Source organism: Stegostoma tigrinum, chromosome 3 (genome assembly GCF_030684315.1).
Source record: "Stegostoma tigrinum isolate sSteTig4 chromosome 3, sSteTig4.hap1, whole genome shotgun sequence".
NCBI classification, from domain to species: domain Eukaryota; kingdom Metazoa; phylum Chordata; class Chondrichthyes; order Orectolobiformes; family Stegostomatidae; genus Stegostoma; species Stegostoma tigrinum.
In genome coordinates this window covers 9,735,006-9,761,218 of record NC_081356.1, presented here as the reverse complement: position 1 = coordinate 9,761,218, position 26,213 = coordinate 9,735,006, and the positions used below count along the sequence as shown (strand labels likewise).

The window sequence follows — 26,213 nt, the reverse complement described above, 5'->3', positions numbered from 1 at the left end:
TGGTGCTGTGAGGCTGCAGTGCTAGCCACTGAGCCTTTGTGCTGCCCATCAGTATGGGTATTCTGGACTACCAGTGAAAAACATTACCATTATGCTGCCACCTCCCTTTATAAACTTCAGTAAGCCTTCCAGAAACATGCAGAAGACTAATTTCAGTGACACTGTTTTAACAGCAATACAAATTCTTAACTTTTTAAACAAGGTTTTGAGAAGAAGGGCCTAGGCCCGAAACGTCAGCCTTCCTGCACCTCTGATGCTGCTTGGCCTGCTGTGTTCATCCAGCTCCACACCGTATTATCTCTGGTGCCAAATGATGACATGTTTAACATGGTACTGTTTACCAACAAGAAGCTTGATATATAGAAGTAGATAGATTGTTTTCCATGTTGAAAGCCTTGTTGTGCAGTGTTCAGCTCAATAGGGATTGCTGTTCTTTAGCTGGCCAGGTGACTATAGACATGACTGAGTGTACAGTGGATCTTGAGAAGATGATTTGAACTTTTGGATACATGGAGTATTAGTGAAGAAGATTTTAGTGATGAGAGAATGCAGTCAAAATTCAGAGTGAAGTTAGTGAAGTAATTTGGTGAGATTATTCACCAGTTTCTTTTACCAGCTTAATACAAGCTCCATTTTATTGTACGAAATGGCAATTGAGTACTCAGTGGCACAAATTAATTTAGCAAGTAGTTGAATAATTTTTGCTTAGTTCCATTTGGGTTCATGTTGATGTGCACTCAACATATAAGATAGGAGCCTGAGTAGGCCTCAAACATTTTCTACAGTGATCCCTTAGCTGATCATCAAGCTCAATATCTTAATCTTGTACCCTGCCACCAAAATAAGCAATCAACTTATTGCTTGTATGATCTGTCACGTCTCGGATCTGATCTGAGAAATTGATGTTCTGAAATATGTCAACAAACAATAAGATAATACAAAACTAAATCATATGCAGTGGAGGAAGAACATCAATGTATTTATCAACCAACCATATATTTAACTTCTCTCAAAAATGAAATAAACTTTTAAAGTGTTTGCAGAGTCCATTATGTTTAACTTTCTGTTACAGAAATTCAGATGAATTTGGTTTATATTTCAGTTGATAATATTGGCGTAGAATGAATTAGTTATCCTCATGGCAAAGTTTAGTCTGAACTGGTGGTTTAATTGAGTCTAATCTGTTCCCTAGTAGAACAGTGAGAAATTTCTCTTATACAAGAACAACAAAACTGCTTATATGTACTGAACAATGATGTGCGCATAATCCTGAATGTAAAAGTTCAGGTTTTGACCACTGGAAACTTGTGGTCATCTGTTTAAAGAGCCCACTTCTCATTTCGTTAAAATCTAAACAAGCAAATAAGCTGAAAGGGGTGAGAGTAGGCTCTGTATTGTGCAAAATGCCTTTGATATCAAATACAATCTTGCATCAAATTATTTGAATTGATATCCATTTCATAGAAGCTGTATGTATAACAGTTATTTAATGTGATCACTTCGGAGCATGGTATCATTATGTTAACAAGAAGTTAATCTCACAACACACCTTCTCTTTCATTCATTAAGATGTTTGCAGATATGTAACTTGTGGTTCCTGGATGCTGTGCCTCTCTATAGCGTTAGTAATGTTAGAAATGAATAAGTTGCAATTTTACCACTAAATGTGAAATACAGAGATGGAAGCTAAAGGGGGAGAAAGAAAATGTGTTTTCATTTGAACTCTGCAAAGGTATTATTGAAAAACCTGCGTACATTAAACCGTTTTGGACATTACACTTCTTTGTGTTGCATGTTTATTTATCCACCTGTTGTATCTTTGCTTTCTCACAGACAATTAGTTTTTCTGGTGTGATTGGACTCCAGTCGAATGCTGCCTATGCTTTAGGACATCTACACCTGACCAACATATCATCCAGTCAGAGCCGAACATCAGGTTAGTAATATGAGGAGAATTGGAGGAGTGCAAAGATCATGGAGGGCCGGAGGAGATTGTAGCTGAAAGGAGGCAGACTCTTACCAAGGTGTTTCAAAGCATAGTTGGGAATTATCTCCATCCCATTGTAGGATGAATTCCACAAATTTAGTTTCCTGTGTGGATGTGGTTCTTCAATATATAAAGCAACTTGTGTCTCCAGGATACAGTATGTGGTCAAAATCTTTGATGATCATTTGAGGTAGAAACACAAGGCTTTGAGGGGGTTTTGTTGAGAGAAAGCCTTTGGGAGTGTCCTTGAAGAAAGCTGCCTTATTTGGTTGATGCCCATATCTACCAGCTCCAGCAACATCCCAGAGCTGGCAGGCAATAGACAGATGCCCAGAGGTATGCACGCGCACACGTGATACATTTCTCATAAGCCACACCTGAGCGTGGAGAAACAATACCCTGTGATAGACAATTGATTTCTGTCCATTGACCTTGAGCCTTGTTTTTGAGATTAGTCGTTGCTGCCATTTTTCTTCATTTCCCCTCTGTAGCAAGCACCGGAGGGGGTTTTACAACAGTAGAGAGTTGGACCTCAGTCATTGGAGACAGAGCGTGTACGCTACGACCACAGCAGCCCTCTTGAAATAAACCTGTAAAATTATTTTTATTGTCATCTGCAGGAGAGAAGGTTTTTTAAACATCTTGCCTCAAACAAAGCTCATCTGAGATCTACTGTAGTCAGCTACTAGACTTCTCTGTGGTCCCTTCTAATTAGAATGTGTTAGTTGCCTTAATGAACAATTAATAATAAAGATTAATGATCAATCTTGTGTTAGCTCATTCTGATTTTGTAACACCTTACACTTCTTTTCCCTTTGAGTGAGTGTGCTCCATGATTCTGCAGAGTGAACTCCTCAACTTGCTGTACCTTTAGAGGGGATATTGAAAAGTGATCAAGCAACAATGGAGTGAAAATGGAGAACAAGTCATTCCATTTACGCTTGTGCATCCTTTAATGTCTCAATAGTGAGCACGATTAGCTAAGAACTGACATTAACAAAGTAGTTAAGTTTATATTTATTTCTGAACTTGCTCAAGAACAGTGTTACAACATCGAGTTCGTTCTTGTAGTCCCCAACAATTTGAATTACTTATCTCTATCAAGGGGAAGGTGTGCAGAGGGGTTAAATTTGTTGAGTTAACCCTTATCACTGTAACTGATTCAACAATGAGTCCAATAAAGATCTGTGGATGAGCTCATGTTCCTGCTTTGCTGTTTAATTGGGAATTCCTGGAATGGAGTGCAGTATAGGAGATGGGTGTGCAGGATGAAAGCCAGGAATTTAATGAAAAGAGAGAAACTCGAGGACAACAATTCATCAGAATTTCTTCTGGGAGCTGAAAAGTCATATGAATATGAGAAATGCATGCTGAAGGGTTACTTTTCTTTAACTCTCAAATCGCAAAGCAGCAATAGCAAAAAAAACCCCTCAACTTCCATCCAGCCTTGTTGGTGCCTATTTTGGCACCCCCTGGATCTGGATCAGAAAGAAAGACTCGCGGGAATTTTGAACTGCGTTATTTCATTTCAAGCTGTTCGTGGCCCAATTGACTGACTGATGTCAAATCAGCGAGACCTCTCGCTGGGAGACCTGATGTGACCATCCTGTAGAAACAAAGAAGAATAATGTGGATGTTATGTGTTTTCTTCATGGTGTGAGACTCCCCTAAACAGATTGTAAAATAATTGTGGGCTTTATTCTGAGAAAATAGCCACTTCTTGCCTCTCCTCTCCCTTCCACCGTTAACAACTACCCCATGTCACCACCATCCCCAGCAAACTTAGCTTCTCCTTTTGACTGTGACCCGCTGTAACAACATACACGCTGTGTATCTGCAGATGCCACATTTTTCAAGTGATTAAGCTACGAGGATGCTGAGCCTACTAACCCCGTTGCCAAGAGACTGAATCGTACATTTTGCCAGAGTTTGGAGAGCAGATGATTGAAACTGAAGATGACAGCAGGGTTTTGCTTGTCAGCTAGCATCGACTTTGAAATGTGTTTCCAATGTATCTGCCATCTAATTACAACTGGGTTTTTTTTAAGAAAAAGAAATCATACTGTCAGTTCTGCGTGGAGCCCTGTGTTATGTCCAGCAGCTTTCTCAGTGGTTTTGATTTTTTTTAATTGCTCAGCACTTCAGATTGTTTGAATGGTGTTTCATGCTGCTTGAAATGTGAGTGTGATCCGCTGGCCAGTAACTCAGGAAGGCCTTTGTTTGTGGAATTAACATATGTGACTTCTTACTTAATGAGATCAATGTTTTTTACAGTGCCTCCAGATTTTGGCTATTTGCCAGAAAGAAGTGTCATCAGATCTGCTACTGACTATGTTATTGAAGCAGGGAAGAAAGGTATGATAAGGATACTGTTTTAAATGTATCTTAATTCCTTCCCTTTATTGAAGCAAAATGCTAATTAGCTTTCTCGTTGGTCAGCCTGAGTTCAGCAGATGCTCTTGGAACAGTTTAGCACAAAATTTGTTCTTTAATGTGGCATTTTCTAAGTATGGTTATTACATCTGTTTTTTTTTTATTGCATCCGGCTTTGCTAGAATTCTTATTGAATTACAGCCAGTGCTTCACAATATGCAGCATAGTTGTAACATTTTGTAGCAAATGGAAGTCTTGCCCGGCCACGTTAAGCCTAACCCCACGTTCATGTGGTTGAGTGTGGCCCGACAGTTTTCCTGCTACCATTAATTCTTTGAGGACGTGACAAAGTTGATTGATGAGGGAAAGGCTGTAGATGTCATATACATGGACTTCAGTAAGGTGTTTGATAAGGTCCCCCATGGTAGGCTGATGGAGAAGGTGAAGTCACATGGGGTCCAGGGCGTGCTAGCTAGATGGATAAAAAACCTGGCTGGGCATCAGGAGACAGAGGGTAGTAGTAGAAGGGAGTTTCTCAAATTGGAGACCTGTAACCAGTGGTGTTCCACAGGGATCTGTGCTGGGACCACTGTTGTTTGTGATATCCGTAAATGATTTGGAGGAAGGTGTCGGTGGTCTGATCAGCAAGTTTGCAGATGACACGAAGGTTGGTGGAGTAGCAGATAGTGAAGGGGACTGTCAGAGATTACAGCAGAATATAGATAGACTGGAGAATTGGGCAGATAAATGGCGGATGGAGTTCAATCCAGGCAAATGTGAGGTGATGCATTTTGGAAGATCTAATTCAAGGGTGAACTATACAGTAAATGGAAAAGTCTGAGGGAACAGAGAGATCTGGGTGTTCAGGTCCATTGTTCCCTGAAGGTGGCAACACAGGTCAATAGGGTGGTCAAGAAGGCATACGGCATGCTTTCCTTCATTGGGCGGGGTATTGAGTACAAGAGTTGGCAGGTCATGTTGCAGTTGTATAGGACTTTGGTTCAGCCACAGTTGGAGTACTGTGTACAGTTCCGGTCGCCACATTACCAAAAGGATGTGGACGCTTTGAAGACGGTGCAGAGGAGGTTCACCAGGATGTTGCCTGATATGGCGGGTGCTAGCTATGAAGAGAGGTTGAGTAGATTAGGATTATTTTCATTAAAAAGACTGAGATTAAGGGGAGACCTGATTGAGGCCTACAAAGTCACGAGGTATATAGACAGGGTGGATAGCAAGAAGCTTTTTCCCAGAGTGGGGGACTCAATTACTAGGGGCATGAGTTCAAGGTGAGAGGAGGAAAGTTTAAGGGAGATATGCGTGGAAAGTTCTTTACACAGAGGGGGTGGGTGCCTGGAACGCATTGCCAGCGGACGTGGTAGACGCAGACACGTTAGCATCTTTTAAGATGTATCTGGACAGGTACATGGATGGGTGGGGAGGAAATGGACGCAGACCGTTAGAAAATAGATGACAGGTTAGACAGAGGATCTCGATCGGCGCAGGCTTGGAGGGCCGAAGGGCCTGTTCCTGTGCTCTGATTTTCTTTGTTCTTTGTATCTATGTGTCTGCCTGTAGATGGGGTTACTTGACTGCTGCAGATCACCTTGGCCCCTTTGCAAGGATGCAGTTCTGATTTACAGAATGAGTGTCATGTTCGGCTTGTTTTATTTAAGTCGAAATTCTTGACCCAACATCAGGTCATGATGGGTCAGATCCTGTTCTCCTATTCAATTCCCCTCTCTCGCAATCCCAAGATGTGGAGATGCCGGTGTTGGACTGGGGTGGCCAAAGTCAGAAGTCACACGATGCCAGGTGACCTGATGAAGGAGCAACGCTTGGAAAGTTGTGATTTCAAATAAACCTGTTGGACAATAACCCGGTGTTGTGTGACTTCTGACCTCGAAATCCCAAGACAAAGAAAATGAGAACACTTCAGGCAATGTTTTAACGCTGCCAAAATGTATTTACTTATCCACTTAGGACTTAATTGGCCATTGACTGGCTTTCTGAAATGGTATTGATGTTTTGCGAAAAATGGCTATGGTGGTGCATGTGATAGTGCGACTGAAGCCTAATTTAATTGTCTTTAGTTGAAAGTGCACTTGGAAGGTAAATACGACATTCTCTTAAGGTTCAACAGTTCACATCTCCCTTTTCTTCTTGGAAAATCTTCCTTTTATCCTCCAGAAATCAACAGTGCTAACAGTCTTAGGTATTTTAATCTGAATGAATCATTGGCAATATCAAAATAATGCAAAACCTCAGCCTTGCAATTATTGAAAATCTGAAAGAAAAGCAGAAAATGCTTGAGGCACTCCGATATCCAGCTATTTCTGTGTAGTGAACGGATGAGCGCTTGTTTTTAAATAGGAATGCTTTGTCAGAATTAATAATGGGACTGGATAACTGATGAATACATCAGAAATCCATAACCATAGCCTCAGTGTCTTGCCCCTCGAACGAATCAGCAAGCATTTCATTTGTTTTTGATTTGAGGCTTCAAATAACCTGAATTATTTTGGGGAAAATGCTGTAGTCATCATTAGTGAACACTGCTAAAACTGCCCAGTATTCTTCTTGCTGTGGATTCGGGGTGAACACTTGGAAGAGAGAGTGCAAACCACGGCCGTAGTTCGGAGGAGAATTGAGACTGAACCCCCCCCCGTATCAGGGGACTGAGCTAGGACAGCAGATCAGTCTTTAAAGAAGACAGCTGAGGATGTGCAGAGTTATCTTCGAGTTTGATGTTAAGCAGGATAAGGTGGGTAAACCAGAATTATGCTCCAGCTATACAAAAGCCTGGTTCGGCCACACCCGGAGTATTCTGGTTGCCTCGTTACAAGAAAGATGTGGAAGCGTTGGAAAAGGTGCAGAGGAGATCTACCAGGAAGTTGCCTGGAATGGAGGGAAGGTCTTACGAGGAAAGGTTGAGAGAGCTAGAGCTTTTCTCTCTAGAACGACGAAGGATGAGAGGTGACTTGATTGAGGTGTACAGAATGATCAGAGGTATAAATAGAATGGACAGCCAGAGACTTTTTCCTAGGGTGGAGGTAGCTAATACAAGGGGGCATTGTATGAAAGTGTGTGGAGGTAGACAGAGGAGAGACATCAGGGGTAGGTTCTTTACTCAGAGTGGTAGGAGCATGGGATGCATTGCCGGAGAGGGGAGTGAAGTTGGCTTCATTAGGGACATTTAGGCAGCTATTAGACAGGCATATGGATGATAGTATAAGGTAGGGGTGGACTTTAGATAGACCTTAAGTTTAGGATAAAAGTTTGGCATAACATCATAGTCCCAAGGGCCTGTACTGTGCTGTTCTATGTTCTATGTTAACACTGAGGAGAGAGACGTACAGGGTCGAACCAATGTCAAGAAGAACTTATTCTCTCAAAACATGTTCACCAAGAGATACAGGATGGTGCATTTAAACCTTCCTTTGGATTAAAAACAAAATCAAACCTACAGTATAGAGGATGTGCTGCATTGTTAGATGTTGTGGCATGAAACTCGGCTTTGGGTTTGCTTGCCCTGGTGGTTCAGCTGCAAAGTCCAGCTTCCAGGCATTGTTTGAAGATGAGCAGGGATAGTCCTGGCCGACATTCCTCCTCCTGAGATGAGGTCAATCAATTATGTATCTTCTTGTGATTTGTAACGTATTGCTGTTTCTAAAAAGAAAAAAACCTGCCACACTTACCCATCTGAGAACTCATCCTCAAAGTGTGTGAAGGACGTTTGAATGAGACAGAGTCAGAATTCACACCACACCAGGTTATTATGGTCCAACAGGGTTATTTGGAATCACAAACTTTCGGACTGCTGCTCCTTCGTCAGGTGAAGTCCCTGTTTTTATATTCCATGCCATATTTTAAATCTTCACCTGACGAAGGAGCAGCACTCTGAAAGCTTGTGGTCTCAAATAAATCTGTTTGAGTGTAACCTGGTGTCGTTACTGACTTTGCCCTTCCCAGAACAACACGAGCACCTCCGCACCATAAATGAGACAGGACAGGGTGCTGAACCAAAATGCATGTTTGACTCTTTTTGAACAGCATCTTAGAATGCACTTCCAAGTAGAATAGTGAAGGTGAAAAGCCCTTATTCCATACCCTAATGCAAAAGTGAAGCAGCTGTAGTCCCAATGGATCATATGTCTCCTATTAGAAAGAGATGACTGTTGGTGGTTTAAGCTGAGGATTACCACACCTCTGGCAAGGACCGAGGTTGACGGTGCACTGGGACACAGTAGGTTTTTATGAGTTGGATTGGATGATTTGAGATTGCTTTCCTTTTATTTGTATGTTGCCCTCCAGGAGAGAAGCCTCTTAATTGCAGCCTTTGGGGTATGACCTTACTGTCCTGAAGTGTGCTAACCATAAACAAATTTGTTGCATTACCCAAAGGAGAAGAAAAGCCTAGGAGAATGCGAGGTACTCCCAGCTCGAACTCATTTGCTAAATAAAGCCATGAACATCTGCAGCCTACATCAGTTATTGTGCCTTTTCTCACTCCTCCCATGGAAAATCCTATTTCAGGTTTGCTCGCATTCTCACAGCTGCACTTCAGATCAGTGTTCCTGGGCAGTTTGCCTGTTTCTCTGAACAGCCCCATTCACTGGCACAGCTGGCTTGCACTTCTTGAGCAGAGTGTGGTGATCTACAATGGGACTGACTGTCACAGTTGCTCATTACACAGTTGAGCGGGATGATACATCACCACTGAAGACGGCACCAGGATTGTAGCAACAATTCCTGCCAGGACCGGCGTAGACCCAAAAGATTTTTAAAAAACACGTACCTGAAATCAAACACAACAATATCCAACTGTGGCATTTCCAGATCAGTTTGCATCTAGCCCAAATCACTGACCTGTGGGTTTCTCAATGGAAATTTTCCAGGGTACATATATGTTCAACCCAGGATCTGTGTATTATGCTGTTTCTGTGGTAGTAGGGGAACAGTTTCTGTTTACATTGCTCCATTAGGCTTTTCTTAAATGACACATGAGCGGTGTGTAAATCTGGTACTTCCAAGGGTCTCATAATCATTACCCCATAAACTGAGACAAACCTAGGTGTACGTTGCAACAAGATGTCCTTGGAGTGGTTTCAACCTTTTGTGTAAAGACTATTAAGCATCTGGTACTAGACTAAAGCATTAAGTTAAATGAGGAGCTTGGCTGTTTAGTTTTGGATATGTGGGAATGATTGTTAGAAACCTAATTGGAGAATGTCTGATGACCTCAACTATGCTGTGATAATAGTCTGAACCCTGAGATTAACATTGTCATGAAACTATCACTTTTTTGTAGGCCAATTCAATAATTTATCAATGTACAGTTTGCGTACTTTTTCCTGTATTTGGGATCTGTTTTGGTTCTGCTGGTGTCGAACACCCAAGGTACCCTGTGTTCTTTGTTTCACATTCGCAGTGAACAGTATAAGCCTTTGCAAGTACATTTGTAGTTTTACTACACATAGTGAACCACTCTTATTTCTTCTGCCATTCTAAGCAGTTGCATAAATGAACTTGAAGTGAACTCAAAATCAGTCCACCACAACAATCCACATTAACATAGCATGCTACCGCTGCACTGCGTTTTTTTTACATCTGGTTTTCTTCTTTCGTTTTCAGGTCCTGAGAGAATTCCTGCCCAGCTCGTGAAGGTTTTGTTGGGGCCCGTTGCTAGATGTGGGAGCAGTTACCAATATCCCCCTGTTAATTGGGCTTCCATACTTTCACCGCTTATGAGACTGAATTTTGGTAAATTCTCAAAGGCGTAATGTTTGTTTATAATGCAGCACATCGTAAGATCCATTGATTCATGAAGATTTATTTTGTTCATTTCTTTTTTAAAGTGTATTTAATGGCCGTGGCTGACTGAAAATTGCCTTAATCTTGTTAATTAGAGACATTTCAACAGCTTTTTGCAGAAATATAAAATTTCTCCCTTTATATTATCTCCCCCAACACCACACCTTTTACGGTTTTCTGCATCCTTGTAAAAGGGTCTTCAGTACCAGTGATTTGCCTACAGTCGCCCTAATCTTGTATTGTGGAAGAAGTACCGAATAATTTCATTTATATTTCAAACTCAGTATAAAATAGTTGGTCTTTCAATCAGGATCACTATTTTTTGGGATTTTAAGGCTAGATAGATCAAATATTATATTTCTTCACCTGGACTTGTGTCCAGTTGCGTTGAAATTGCAGAAAACAGTGAAAGGGAATGGCGATATTTTCCATTTCTGTAAAAAAAAGTGTTTGAAATGTCTAATTGGGAAGTTAGTCACTGAGTAATGAACATAACCAGTGACATTAAAATGATATTTATTGTTTGTAATGTATGATCACCCCAAGAGTTCAAAGGTAAGAGCTTAAATTGGAACATTCCTTTAAACAGTTTTTGAAACAAATAAGTTTTCAAGTCTTAAAATTTTCAGCAAAGCTAAACCACAGCTACTCAATGAATTCAACAGAGGTTGTGTGAGTGTGTGTGTGTGTGTGTGTGTGTGTGTGTGTGTGTGTGTGTGTGCATACGTACGTCTGTGCCTGTCTCTGTTCCTGGAGATTCAGTCTAGTCGTTAAATTTATCACTGAGCCTATCTTGTCAAATGAACTGTCTGTAACTACTGAGAATTTTTGTTGATTTGTACCACGGAAGTTCCTGCTGTTGTACTCATTGAACAGCGAAAGAACTGCTTGTCTCTTTTAATGACTACAGGAGTACGTTAAGATTCACCTTTTTTCTAAGATGATAGCAAGTATTTGAAGTACAGTGACAGTGATTTACAATATCCCCTGCCTCCTAAGCACCAGTGCTCTGTAATTTTAAGTTCTGCATTGCAAATATATTGGGCCAGAATTTGCTTCCTCTGCTAGCTGCATTGCCACATTGTTCGGAATGCGGGAATTGCTAGTAATAAATCATGCTCCATCAAGATGCTATGGCCTCATCTTAAGTTCACTGAAGAAAATGGCTTGGAAATCAAGATTGTCAGTGCTTTGTTCTGTCTGTGTTGGGAAACAGCTACCTCTGCAGCCGTTTCTAAAGTAAACAGTGCCATGCAGTGGTCATGCTGTAACATACCAACTTTAATACTGTTACTTTCTTTCTTGTAGGTGAAGATGTTCAGCAGCACTGTATTGAAATAGCAGTTACCCAGGCTCAGACATCACAAAGTGCTGCAATGTTTTTAGGAATGTGGGTGGCACCGCCATTAGTGTACAGCCTTAATGTATGTATTAATTTTGTATCTATTTATCCATTATAAATGCAAATTTTTCTGATATTTTACTTTTCTTTGTTCAGTCTGTACAACACGTGGAAATTGTTAGTGATATTCTTAAAAGGAATGTCAGGTGTAATTTTTCCTTTGACCTGAGTCAAAGGGCCTATGAATACATTATATTAAAGCGTGATTGGTCCTGCTATCATTTTCCGAAGCTGCTTCCTAGTCCATCGACATCCAGAAAAGTTCAATAACCCTGGATTGTTATTCCCATTGCAAACCCATGTCTTAAACTCCTCCCCCGGCCTCCACCCAGCACCTTTAACAAGTGTGAGGAGCTCATGGGCTGTTTTTCACATCAATTGCAATTGTCCAGAGGCTATTTGCCTGTTTTTTTTTGTAGCCCACCATGTCACGTTCTTCTAAGGCTCCTGCCCATCTTGAGCATCACTCTCTGATAGCTCTCCCGTTTTCTGTTATGCCACGCCTCACACATCAACTGATATTATTAAAGATTTTCTGTATTCGGGCACACAGCCTCTCTCATTCTAATCTGCTGCCGTCACCCTGTCTTCAAGATAAACCATCTGTGTGTGCTCCATTCTTACAAGATAACAGGCCAGCTTCAGCCTCTCTTTTCTCTCTGAAAACACCGAATGGGTTGTTACTCCCTAATTGTTTGCCAGTCTTTCCTGGGAATCCATGTTTAAGTCCCTCCAAAGGGGAGCAGGGTGGCTCAGCGGTTAGCACTGCTGCTTCACAGCACTGGGGGGCCAGATTTGATTCCATCCTCAGGCGACTGTCTGTGTGGAGTTTGCACATTCTCACCGTGTGTACGTGGGTTTCCTCCGGTTTCCTCCCATAGTCCAAAAATGTCCAGTTTAGGGTGGGTTGCCCATGCCAAATTGCCCACAGTGTCCAGGGTTGTGCAGGTGAGATGGATTAGCCACAGGAAATACAGGGTTATAGGTTGGAGTGGGAGGCTGTTTGGAGGGATGGTGTGGACTTGATGGGCTGAATGGCCTGCTTCCCACTATAGGGATTCTATGATTCTAAGGCTCTTCCCCCAATCCCTACTGCATTGGCAAAGCTGCTGTTATCAAAAGTCATAAACAATATCCATGTGACAATCGTGAATTTTGCCGTTTGTTCTTCTTTGACCCATCCGCAACTTTCGTTGCAGTTGGCCGTAGCATCTTCCTTAAGTGTGTCTCCATTTTCATCCTATTCTTAACCACCAAATTCACAACATTGGCTTTTATCTCCTTGTGTACATTGTTATCCCTGTTTTGGATCTACATCCGTCCCCTGGGCAACATCTCCCAAAAGAACAGTATCCAATTCTACCTGTACACTGTTGGCACCTAGCTAGACACAACTCTATCTTCACCAGCTCTCGTTTCCTTTATTTCTAAATGACCAGGCTGCTTATTTGACATCCAGTGCTGAATGAGCAGGAAGTTTCTCAAGTTAAGTATTGAGAAGGCAAGTTTGTAACCTTGGTGTCGTATCCCACAATGTACATCTGACTAAATATCCATTATCACAATGACAACCTGATTCCACCCCAGGTTCAGCTCATCTCCAGGATTATGAGATCTTTCTTACCTCTGGACTTGACTGCTCAACTAAAGCGTGGCAGGTTTTTAGCATCCGTAAACACCCATCCAAACTCTGCTACCATGTTCCACTCAACCATTAGCCTGTACTCCATCACCTGCACTGACTCCAGCTAAAGCCACACTTCAGTTTTAAAACACGTCCCTTTATTGCTCACTTCTTCCTGTTTCTCTGACCACCTCCACAAGTAATCATTAATTCCAGCCTCTTGATCTTAGCTCACCTTGTTATCGTTTCACCCCTAGTGCCCACACAACCTGCTGCCTGAGCTCTGGATTTCCTCCTTTGACCTCTCTACCTCTTCTATTCTCCTTTAAAACATTTCTTAAAACTCGCCTTTTGACCCAAACTCGGTCATCTGTCCTAATACCTCCTTAGATGATAGTGTCGAATTTATTTTTCTTTAATTGTTCTGCGAAGCACCCTGTGATGTTTTATTATGCTGAAGGTATTATCCAAATACAAATTCTTGTTGCTCAAATGTAGTCATACAGTCATAGTTCATGGAAATAGACCCTTTGGCCCAATTCATCTGTGCTGACTGGACACCTGAATCTGAGCTAGTCCCATTTGCCATTACTTGGCCCAAATCCTTCTAAATGCTTCCTATTCATCTACCCATCCCGTTGCCTTTTAAATGTAGTAATTGTACCACCCTCCATCATTACTTCTGGCAGCTCATTCCATACACACACCACCGTCTGCGTGGAAAAAGTTACCCCTCAGGTCATAGAGTTATACAGCATGGAAACAGACCCTTCTGTCCAGACTACCATTAACTGTATAAGCACTGCTCTGGTTTGCCTTAGCGAAATGCAACTCCTCTGCCCATATGTCTATCTGCATTTTACTCCAAGATAATCATCACTACTGTCCAGTACACCAACTATTTTGGCATCATCTGCAAACTTAGTAACCCGTACCTCCTATATTCACACCACAGTCAGGAGAGTGAGTGGCTTGGAAAAGAAACTGCAGGGTGTTGTGTTTCCATGCATCTGTTGCCGTTGTTCTTCAAGGTGATAGAAGTTGCCGGTCCAATAGGTGCTTTCGGAAGAGCCTTGCTAAATTATTGCAGCACATCTAGTGGAGGGTATGCACAGCTGCCACCATGTGTTAGTGAAGGCAGTGACTGTTAAATGTTGAAAATAGTGAAAGTGGGGCCAATCAAGCAGTTCATTTTCTCCTGGTTGGCATCGAGTTTCTTGAGCGTTGCTTAAACTGCACACATCTAGCTGAGTGGGGAGCATTCCTCCTCGCTCCTGACGCCTGCCTTGGAAATGGTACACAGGCATTGTGAATTAAGTAGGAGAGTTTCATATGGCTGAATAGCCTAACACTGTCCTATTTCTATATTCACAGTATTTATCTGGCCATTCTGGTTCAGTTTCCAGTCAATGGTTAAGTGGTCACTATTGTATTCACTTTTGAATTCCAGATTTTTAAAATTGAAATCATATGTTAGCATTTACCATGGTGGGATTTGAACTCATGTACCCAGACATTAGCTTGAATTTGGAACTGTTGACATTATCACTGTGTCATTTTTCCTATCAGGATCAAGTCTGCACATGATGCCTTTAACAAGCACAAATGAAAACAAAATTAAAGTATTCATTGGGAATGTTGGAGGATTTGTTTTAAGAGCGGGAAAAACTGTCCCACCATGTCTGCAATCTTATAGTGAATTTTTCCAGATACAGCTTAAAACAGCAATGTTGGACAAACAACCTCAATAGTAACAAAATTCACCAAAAACAGTTTTATTGCTGCAGTAGAATGGTACATATTTCTTACAAGATATTATTGCTACCGTTGTTTATAATGCAGCCAATCATTTAATTTCACGAGGAATTCTGCACCAGATCAGCAAAACATGTACAAATTTCAAACACGGAAACAAGTTCCGTTTCACTGCCAGTCGTCATTTCATTTCAATCAAGTTTGAAATTCTGTAACAAAACAGAAATTCTTGGAGAAACTTAGAAGGTCTGGCGGCATCTTCCGCCACAGGAGAAGAGAAAGCAGAGTAAATGTTTCAGGTCCACTGACACTTGAACAGTCGCTGGACCCAAAACTATTTCTCTCCATAGATGCAGCCAGATCGGCTGAGTTTCTCCAGGAATTTATGTTTTTGTTTTGGATTTCCAGTATTCTTTGTTTCATTTAAATTCTGTGCTTCTGTTTTGATTCCAGCTGCAGACAAGAAAATACCTCTTTATGTCTCTTGCTTCCTGGATGAAACATGTGTCTGAAGATAAACTTCAAACATTTGTCGAAGTGCTTGCAGTCCAGTACTTTACCTCGGAGAACAGACAGAAAAGCCCGGACCTTTGTCATGCCATTCTACAAGGGCTGAATGAAGCGATGAAGGTTCCAACGCAAGTGCAGCACAGCTGGAGCATATTGTGCAAAAGTGTTGAGATGATCTTTGAATTGCTACCTAATGAAATCCAGGTACTGCTTTTCTGCATCAACACCCAAATTAATTGATGCAGCATATGTCACATAAAAGGTGACCCCTTAAGTGCTGAAACAAGTGATGAAAAGGGACCCTGTCAGGATGGGAGACTCATAAGGTATGGGACGAAAGCAGAATCAGCTGGATTTTTAGGGGCCTTTAAAGGCAGACAAGTAGATACCCATACAAAGCAGTCTTGGGAGAGCATTCCAGTGAATGCAATGCCTGATTAATTTTCAGTGTTGGTGTCAATAGTGTGAGGAATATGCGGTTAACTACAATCAGTGGAGTAGGGATGAATTTGAGAGAAATATGACCAGAAAGAGGTTGCTTTGTTCGGATGGTGGAACACCACGGAAGGATTTGAAAATAGGAATGAGAATATTAAAAGTGCCCTGTTGTTGTGCAGGGTGATGACTATATGTGATTATCTCCGGGGGGGAAAAAAATGCAGGCTACAGAATTCTGGATTAACTCAAGTCTGAATGCAGGCTATTGAGGAAAGCTCTCTCTCGAGAGTTATTTCTTAACGTGGATTAGGGATGAGAATATAAACGAGCATCATGCAAGCGACCAATAAACTAGAAAAAAACATTAACCAGAGTAAACTAACAATTACTGTTGGCTATCAAAGGAAAGATATTTGAGAATATATCGTTGGAATCAAAAAATAGTACCGCAGACAAGGATTCCAGAAAAGAGGGAAAATCTGATAGCAGTATTAAAGTTAGAGAGATTCAGCAGGGACTGTGAACCACAGTCAAACAGAATGTTAGTAACACTGATGGAGAGAACTTGAATCCTGTGATTGGGGAAGAAACCAGATCTGTAGGACAGTGAGTGGTGAGGGAGGTGAATATTAGTTGTTCAACAATATATCCAAAATATCGTTGGAGAGATAAGTAGATTTGAGATAGGGCTGTGACTCGTACAAATAGAGGGATTGATGGCTTAAGAAAGGCAGTGATGGTAGCAGTTCTCAAGTGGATGATTATAACCTGGAAGTTGAAATTTGTCAAGAACTGGTCTGGAAAGATGTGCGGGAGAAAGTTGAGGACATAAGTTCAAGGAGGGCTGAGGAACGCAAATGCAAAAGCATGCGGTTTGTAGTTGGTGGCTGTTGTGAAGTAAAAGGTGAAGGCAAAATTTAAAAGGAAAAGTTTGTAAATATCTTCTCACTCATTGGACATGGCTGGCACTGGCAAGGCCAACATTTACTAACCTTGAGAAGATGGTGGTGAGCTGCCTTATAGAGCCGTACAGCACAGAAACAGGCCCTTCAGCCTGGTTCCTCTCTACCAACCAGATTTCTAAACTGAACTAGTTCCATTTGTTTGTGTATGGCCCATATCCCTCTAAAAAGTTTCCATCCACGTAGTTGTCCAAATGTCTTCTAAATGTTGTACCTGCATCTATCATTTTCTTTGGCAGCTCATTCCATACATGCGCCACCATCTGTCTGAAAAATGTGTCCCTCAATTCGTTTTAAATCTTTCCCCTCTCACTTTGAATGTATTCTGTCTAGTTTTCGACTCCCCTACCCTGGCAAAAGACCTTGGCTATTCACCTTGTCCATGCCCCCCATGATTTTGTAAATTTTTATAAGGTCACCCCTCAGCCTCCTATACTTTTGTAGATACATTTGAGTATCTTTCTTACAAAACAAGGTGTAGAGCTGGATGAACACAGCAGGCCAAGCAGCATCGTAGGAGCAGGAAAGCTGATGTTTTGGGCCTGGACCCTTCATCAGAAGATTTTCTGAAGAAGGGTCTAGGCCTGAAACGTCAGCTTCCCTGCTCCTTTGATGCTGCTTGGCCTGCTATGCTCATCCAGCTCTACACCTTGTTATCTCAGATTCTCCAGCATCTGTAGTTCCTTCTGTCTTTGAGTATCCTTCTTGATGATTTCACACAGCAGGTAATATTTAAACACATTGCTGTGGGCCTGGAGTCTTCTATGAGCCGACCAGGTAAAGTAGGCTGATGTCCTTCCTGCAACAGTGAATTAAATGAATTTTATGATAATCCTAGTTATTTTCATGTCACTAATTCTAATCCTAGATCTGAATCAGATTTATTTAATTGATTTTGTAGGCGATGGCCTAGTGGTATTATTGCTGGACTGTTAATCCAGAGACCCAGGTAACGTTCTGGGGACCTGAGTTTCAAATCCTGCCACGGCAGTTGGTGGAATTTGAATTCAATAAATATCTGGAATTAAGAGTCCAATGATGACCACAAATTGTCAGAAAAACCCATCTGGCTCTGTAACATCTTTTAGAGAAGGAAACTGCCATCCTTACCCGGTCTGACCTACATGTGACTCCAGACCCACAGCAATGTGGTTGACTCATAACTGCCCTCTGGGCAATTAGGGGCGGGCAATAAATGCTGCCTGGCCAGTGACACCCTCATCTCGTGAATTAATAAAGAAAAATACACAAAAAGTTTCCTGGCTGCTTTCACAAGATTTGAACTCATGTATTCAGATGACCATATAGTCAAAATATTATGAATTTTGGAAATAAAAGTAGAAATTGACAGAAATACTTGTGTCACATAGCAACTGTGGAGGGAGAAATGCAGTTCATATTTCAAGTTGATAACTGCTGCACTGGGAGATTATTAATTTGAATTGTTAATTCTGTTCCTTCTTACACATGGGACATGTGCCTGGCCTCCTGAGTATTGCCAGTACTTTTCTTTCCACTCTTTGGATTATTAATCCAGTGACACATCAAGAAGGCTGCTATCCTGATTTAATTCATTGTTTGCTACAGGTATTGACCTGACCTTTCTGTTTACTGGTCAGACATTCCATTTTATTGATGTGAATTCGGACAAAGGACCTCGTTTTCTAGAACAGACCAAAACCAGGATTTAACAGTTTAGAACAGAAGTGAAATAAGTAAGAATTTGTCAAAAGATGTCCAATTTGTATTTTTTCAAGGTGTGATTTATGGAAGGAAAAGAAGACAAGAAAAAAGATTTTACTGTTTTCTTGTTGAAAGATCCACGGTTAGGATTTTGTGGATGAATCACTGAATTAATTTGTTCTGGGACAATCTCACTTATTTTTGGGTAAAAATCAGGCTGGTGCATATTAGTTTTTGTAAGTCCAACTATAGGTATGTTCCAATCCCAAACCTCACAAGCAGTACACTGCGATTTTTCTAGAGTAAAGCAGTAATGTGTTTTATTCACTTTTGCAGTATTCCAATCAGTGCAATGGTTTTGATCTTTCTTCTTAAAAGAGAATCTATAAACAGGACCCCAGCTGTTATCTGCAGTGTATTGTTTGAGACTCATTTCTTCAACCTGATTAGTTGGATTGGTTTACAGTGGTGCTGCTGAATGGCTGTGGTCTATTGAATTACACGCTACAGCTGACAGCCACCTGCCTTTTAGTTAGTTATAACTTTGTTACATTTATTGAGGCTTATATTCTGCTTTCTCATACAGACACCTAATATGGTCCCCATTCTCCTGAACTGGAAGGAATCTGTATTGTTGTTAGTTAATTCGATAGTTCCTTCTCTTAAAATTTTATACAGAATTAGGAAATAGAGGGAGGTACTTTAATTATATTTGCGCTGTACTTTTCTTTCGGTACTTTGCAGAATTCTATCTGACTGTGCTATTCCTTTAAATACAGACTTTAAAACCGGAAAATCTTAAAGCTGTTGGAAATTATAAATGGACGTTAAAACATAAGTTGGGTGGTTTTATCAATGCTGCCTTTAAAAATTAATCAAGTGGAAATAAGTTACCAATAATAATGGATGTCTATCTATTGAATTGTTTTCAATTTACTTTGATTTCTACAGAGAAGACTTAATGAACAAATTGTTTCTTTGGAAGTTGGAGTCTGCAAGTCTTTCTGTGTAGCATACAGGATGAGTGCCATAACATGATTCAACTTCCCATTTGTTATTTTCTGTTATCTCCCTCTGGAAGACTGAGCATGATTTGGCTTCTTGGAATTGGAAGATTGAAGTCAGGCATTTGATGTATGGCCAATACACAGACCTTTCTGTTGTTTAATAATTAATCTAATTATTTCATTATAATGTATCCAACAAGACCACCTTGTTTCCCATGATTTGCCTCTGCTTTTACTCAAAAGTATAAATCCAGCACATTGTGTAGTGCCAATATTATGCTTCCATTTTTTTAATGTTATGGAATTTAATTGTTTTGTCAATTTTTCACCTTCCTCTTCTGAAGGTGTTACTGCTTTCCTGGGCTATCATTCACTATTTGGTAGTGCTTAGGCTCATTATAACACACCTATTAACATCCTGTTCAATGTCAGCTGGTTTGCCCGAACCAGCATTTGGCAACTTCTGTTTTTCTGCTTAATTATATGATGAACTCGCACTAAACAGATGAGTAGGATAATGAAATGTGAGGCTGGATGAACACAGCAGGCCCAGCAGCATCTCAGGAGCACAAAAGCTGACGTTTCGGGCCTAGACCCTTCATCAGAGAGGGGGATGGGATGAGGGTTCTGGAATAAATAGGGAGAGAGGGGGAGGCGGACCGAAGTTGGAGAGAAAAGAAGATAGGTGGAGAGTATAGGTGGGGAGGTAGGGAGGGGATAGGTCAGTCCAGGGAAGACTGACAGGTCAAGGAGGTGGGATGAGGTTAATAGGTAGGAGATGGAGGTGCGGCTTGGAGTGGGAGGAAGGGATGGGTGAGACGAAGAACAGGTTAGGGAGGCAGAGACAGGTTGGACATGTTTTGGGATGCAGTGGGTGGGGGGGAAGAGCTGGGCTGGTTGTGTGGTGCAGTGGAGGGAGGGGACGGGCTGGGCTGGTTTTGGGCTGCGGTGGGGGAAGGGGAGATTTTGAAGCTGGTGAAGTCCACATTGATACCATTGGGCTGCAGGGTTCCCAAGCGGAATATGAGTTGCTGTTCCTGCAACCTTCGGGTGGCATCGTTGTGGCACTGCAGGAGGCCCATGATGGACACGTCGTCTAAGGAATGGGAGGGGGAGTGGAAATAGTTTGCGACTGGGAGGTGCAGTTGTTTGTTGCGAACTGAGCGGAGGTGTTCTGCAAAGCGGTCCCCAAGCCTCCGCTTGGTTTCCCCAATGTAGAGGAAGCCGCACCGGGTACAGTGGATGCAGTATACCACATTGGCAGATGTGCAGGTGAACCTCTGCTTAATGTGGAAAGTCGGGCCCTTTGGCTCAGTGGTTAGCACTGCAGCCTCACAGCACCAGGGACTCGGGTTCAATTCCAGCCTTGGGTGACAGTGTGGGGTTTGCACATTCTCCCTGTGTCTGCACAGGTTTCCTCTGGGTGCTCCAGTTTCCTAATACGGCCCAAAAATGTACCGGTTAGATGGATTGGCCATGCTAAATTGCCAGTCGTGGTCAGGGATGTGAAGGCTGGGTGGAATGGTTGTGGTGGGTGCAGGGATAATAAGGTATGGGGTTGAATCTGAGTGGGATGCTCCTCAGAGAGTTGATGTGGACATGTTGGGCTGAATGGCCTGTTTCTTTAGGAATTCTATGGATTACTTAGGATAGTTGCCTTGGAGTGACCAAGTCAACAGAATTTGCGAGTGTCACATGAACTGTCAGTAACAACAATTTATTATCACGCTTTATTCAGCTGTTTCTCTGGGTATTATTCTCCTTCAAGCCAATTCCTCTTGTATTCATCACTGCCCATCTTTTTGTAGCGTAAGATGTAATTTTGTTGTGAGAAAAACAGAACAGTATCCCTGTTAAACATTATCTTAACTGACTGCTGGTGCACCTCTCCAGTTGAAATTCTTCCTTCATTCATTATCAATTAATCACATTCATACATCCTTATTGCCTTTTCAGGTCAGTGAGCTGAAGTTTTATGCTGGAATCACCAAGTGCCTTTCTGAACTGGCTGATACTGAGATTGACAGAATAACCCAAGTTACCAAGGTAATGTTCATTAAGCATAAACAGAAGACACAAACTGAGCGCCCATGGGAAACTTGACCTTTATTTGTTTTCCTACTTGAGTAAATCTGAATTTACCTGTTCATGATGGAAGATGACAAGTGTAGCACTTTTGAAAGCACCTCACCATTCCCTTTTAGTGCCGATGACCTGAATTCAGATTCTTCTGAAGAATCCCATCATCGATCCACAGCAGAGATCCAACATAAGCTTTATCATCGCCTGGGCGCTAACAAAGCAAGAGATTTACTCAGAGAGTAGTAAAGGAATGGAACGCTTTGCCTGCAACGGTAGTAGATTCGCCAACTTTAGGTACATTTAAGTCGTCATTGGATAAGCATATGGATGTACATGGAATAGTGTAGGTTAGATGGGCTTGAGATAGGTATGACAGGTCGGCACAACATCGAGGGCCGAAGGGCCTGTACTGTGCTGTAATGTTCTATGTTCTATTAGTTTGTTGTTCAGGTGACTGGGCAAGTCTACAAGCCCCCTTCGCTACGTCCCAACAAGGGCATCCAAGATTGTTGTAGTCTACCATTTCCTTCACCAATGAGGAGAGAGGACTGAATCTGCAGGAGGGCAAAGGTTGAGAAGGAACCTGAGATATCCATGGAAGTCATGAAGGTCACCATAATCTTTAGAGTCGTAGTCATATAGCATGGAAACAGACCCTTTGGCCCAACTCGTCCATGCCGACCATGCTTCCCAAGCTAGAGTAGTCTGCCAGTCTGTTGTTACCTTTGTTCACCGTCATCTTCAGTTCTTTGCACAAATTATGATCTCCACCACACAGTAGTTCCAAATCCATAGCTGGAATGCAGATCTAGAAGACTAAGCCAGTTGGCTGTCCATGAGTCTGAGTCGCTGTGGTAACATGTACACATGGCAGAGGCTGGAGCTATGGCTGACTACATGCCATTGGTCTGTATTGGTCCTCAATTTGTTTGATTGCATTATGATCACAGTTGCCACAACCACCAAGCCTAGGGATAGGATTTGAACCTAGATTTCTGACTCAGAGGCAGGGGGATTATCACTGTGTGACTCGTTCCCTTCCAATGTGACTGAGTGTCTAGCGATGGACCATCTCTGCCTTTTCTTCCAATCCTGGCACATTTTTGTAACCATTCAATTTGAAGTTCTGTGACTGTGAGTGGTGTTTGATTTGGAAGAAGTAACTGCAGAGCAAAATGACCAACGTTAAGAAGGTCACCATAATCTTTAGAGTCGTAGTCATATAGCATGGAAACAGACCCTTTGGCCCAGCTTGTCCATGCCAACCAAGTTTCCCAAGCTAGCGTAGTCCACTTGTCTGTGTTTGGTCTATATCCCTCTAAAGTTTCCTATTCATGTACCTGTTCAAATATCTTTTAAATGTTGTAACTATATTTGCATCTACCACTTCCTCTGGCAGATCATTTCGCTTACGAACCACATTCAGTGTGAGAAAGTTGCCCCTCGTGTTCCTTTTAAATCTTTCTCCTCTCACCATAAACATATGCTGCCTACTTTTGAACTCCCCCATCCTAGAGAAAAGAGCTTTGCTATTCACCTTATTTATGCCCCAAATGATTTTATAAACCTCCATAAGATCACCCCTCAATCTCCTACACTGCAGTGAGAAAAAGCCCAGCCTCTCCTTTATAACTCAAGCCCTCCAGTCCCAGAATGATTCTTCTAAATCTTTTATGAACCCTCAACAATTTCATAGTGTCCTTCCTATAATAGGACAAGCAGAACTGTACACAGTACTCCAAAAGTGGCCTCACCAATATCCTGTACAATTGCAACATGACACCCCAACTCCTATGTTCAGTGACCCAAGCAATGAAGGCAAAGGTGCTAAATGTCATCTTAACCACCCTGTCTACCTGTGATGCAACTTTCGAGGAACTATGTGCCTGAACCCCTAAGTCACTCTCCCCAGGAGCCTGCCATTTACTGTAAGTCCTGCCCTTGTTCCTCTTACCAAAATGCAATACCTTGCATTTATCCAGATTAAAGTTCATCTGCTCCTCCCACCATTGGCCCAATTGATCACGATCCATTTGTAACCTTAGTTAACCTTCTTCACTGTTGACACCACCACCAATTTTGGTGTCATCCACAAACTAATTAACCATTAATCCTAAAGTCTCATCTAAATTGTTTATATAAATGATGAATAACAGTGGACCCAGCACTAATCCCTGTGGAGTACCGCTGGTCACGGTCCTCCAGTCTGGAAAAACAACCCTCCACCATCACCCTCTGTCTCCTACCATCAAACCAATTTTGTATCCAACAGGCAAGCTCTTCCTGAATCCCATGTGATCTAACTTTTCTGATCAGTTTACTGTGCAGAACCTTGTCAATCTTTGATCAGAAGTATGCACAATCTCATACTGCAGAGAAGTGGAAATCTGGGTCAAACATGGCAGTTGTGTATGGACATAAAGCTGAAGGTATTCCTCACCCAGCAGAAGACAAAACCGAAGGGACTTTCACACTACTTTGCACAAGATTTCAGTCTCACTGCAGATATCCAATGCTGCTTTGCCACTCAGCACTCTTTGTCGCTCAGCACTCTTTGTCGCTTAAGTTAGCAACTCCCTTCCACATACTTCAGATTTTCACCCTACAGGCCCATGGTGTTTATCTATCTTTATTCTCATAACCACTGTCTGAAGCAGGGTTTTACTGCTACAACTGGCAGTTGTCTTCAGTAAAATTGTTCAGTTTCCTCGCCTCTCTGAAGAGAGAGTAATACCTGAAGTTTTGACTTCTCCCTTCCTCCAGTTGCTGCCCAGCTTGATGTGTTCTTCCAGCTTTCTGTTTGTCTAACAAAATACATAACCTGTCGGATGAGGAGAGAGAAAGTGGTGATATCTTTGGATCAGTAATCCAGAACTCGAGATTAATGTTCTGGAGACTCGGATTCAAATCCCACCATGGCAGATGGTGAAATTTTAATTCACCTTTTAAACAAAAGTTCACTGAACAGTGACCATGTAACCACTAAATGAAAACTGAAAGAACTGTGGATGCTGTAAATCAGGAACCAAATCAAAGTTGTTGGAAAAGCCCAGCAGGTCTGGGAGCATCTGTGAAGGGAAAAAACAGAGTTAATGTTTCGGGTTCGGTGATCCTACCTCAAGACTGTTGGTGGTCATAAACAACCCATCTGAATCACAAATGTAATTGATCCTTAAAGTCAGGGAGTCAAAATTCTAGAAGATTGCACATGATGTTTTAACACACCATACTTTATTTTAACCAGCACTCTTGATAAACTGGCAAAAGGTATATACCTCAATTTACCCTATTGTTCTGTCCAATTCTTACAGTATTTTTAAAAAGTTATTTATCTTGATAGAAATATCTTGTTCGATCACATGGGTACACAAAATATCACAGATGATTCAATTACGAGTCAATTTCTCCTCAAATACTGCATTATCTGAATAGTCAAATGAGGGTGTGAGTGAAAAGGCTCTGTACCAGTAAGTTTGATTTAAGGCAAAGTTGAATTATTATTGAAGTGATTTATCCTGTAAATAAAGTTTGGCTGTTATGTAAACCCCCCTGCATTATGTCTCTATTACATAGTAATGTTTTTACATTGATTACATGGATCACTTGATCAGATATTTTAGATAATCAATTGGCATTTTCCTGGCCCCAGAAGTGCTGAACAATAAAATGTTTACTGTAGATCACAGCTTTTTGTGCAAGATCAATGTGAAATCATCTTGAAAGAAGACAGTGTGTGAATTGTTGGGTGCTGACGTAACACAGCCATTGTAAATTATAGTTTAATTTAGTCTCTTTAACTCGATGACTCTGGCTGGAATTTTTTGCAGGATACAATTGCAAAGAGCACCTTTGTCCGAGCATACCTGGTTTCTCAAGGCCGAGTTCCTTTGCTGTGTCTTAATGATGTTATTGCTGCAGCAATAGGCAGCTGTCACATGGAGATTGTCATCTGGATCTTGCTGCAGAGCTTTTACCAGTGTCGACTCATCAGCCACCAGAACACAGGTAAGCTGGACCAGGGGAGCGTTGGTCTGCTCATGTTTTGGACTGTACAGCTATAAAGCCTGCAGTGCATAGTTTTGTTACCATTCTGAAAAGTCACTAGTAAAATTATTGGCCCAGATCATCACCGGATTGCCACTCCACTCTTTCTTCAGCTCCTTGACACTGCAGCACATTGTTGGCTTTGTGATCCAAGCCTGGTGTAGAGAAAAAACTCCATTGCAGCACAGAGATAATGGGAACTGCAGATGCTGGAGAATTCCAAGATAATAAAATGTGAAGCTGGATGAACACAGCAGGCCAAGCAGCATCTCAGGAGCACAAAAGCTGATGTTTCGGGCCTAGACCTCTCTGATGAAGGGTCTAGGCCCGAAACGTCAGCTTTTGTGCTCCTGAGATGCTGCTTGGCCTGCTGTGTTCATCCAGCCTCACATTTTATTATCTTCCATTGCAGCACTGTAGCATCAGGGGACAGGGAGGGATGGAGGTAGCCAGCAATACTCCCCTTTATACAGCACCTCCCAGAGGGACAGGTAAGGGGACCAGCATGTGATTGCTAGATCTTTAGGATTGAGCA

At 41.8% G+C, this 26,213-nt stretch overlaps 1 protein-coding gene across 3 annotated transcripts in view; it reads left to right on the top strand.

Annotated features, from left to right (window-relative positions):
* Window positions 1-26,213, top strand: part of focad (focadhesin) — a 190,810-nt gene that overhangs the window by 148,472 nt on the left and 16,125 nt on the right. For all 3 annotated transcript variants that reach the window (XM_048526877.2, XM_048526878.2, XM_059642923.1), the window contains exons 34-40: window positions 1,834-1,936; window positions 4,262-4,342; window positions 9,992-10,120; window positions 11,480-11,595; window positions 15,406-15,666; window positions 21,509-21,598; window positions 25,462-25,639. In XM_048526877.2, the coding sequence (XP_048382834.1) occupies window positions 1,834-1,936; window positions 4,262-4,342; window positions 9,992-10,120; window positions 11,480-11,595; window positions 15,406-15,666; window positions 21,509-21,598; window positions 25,462-25,639 (958 nt within the window). The remainder of the gene's footprint in view (window positions 1-1,833; window positions 1,937-4,261; window positions 4,343-9,991; window positions 10,121-11,479; window positions 11,596-15,405; window positions 15,667-21,508; window positions 21,599-25,461; window positions 25,640-26,213) is intronic.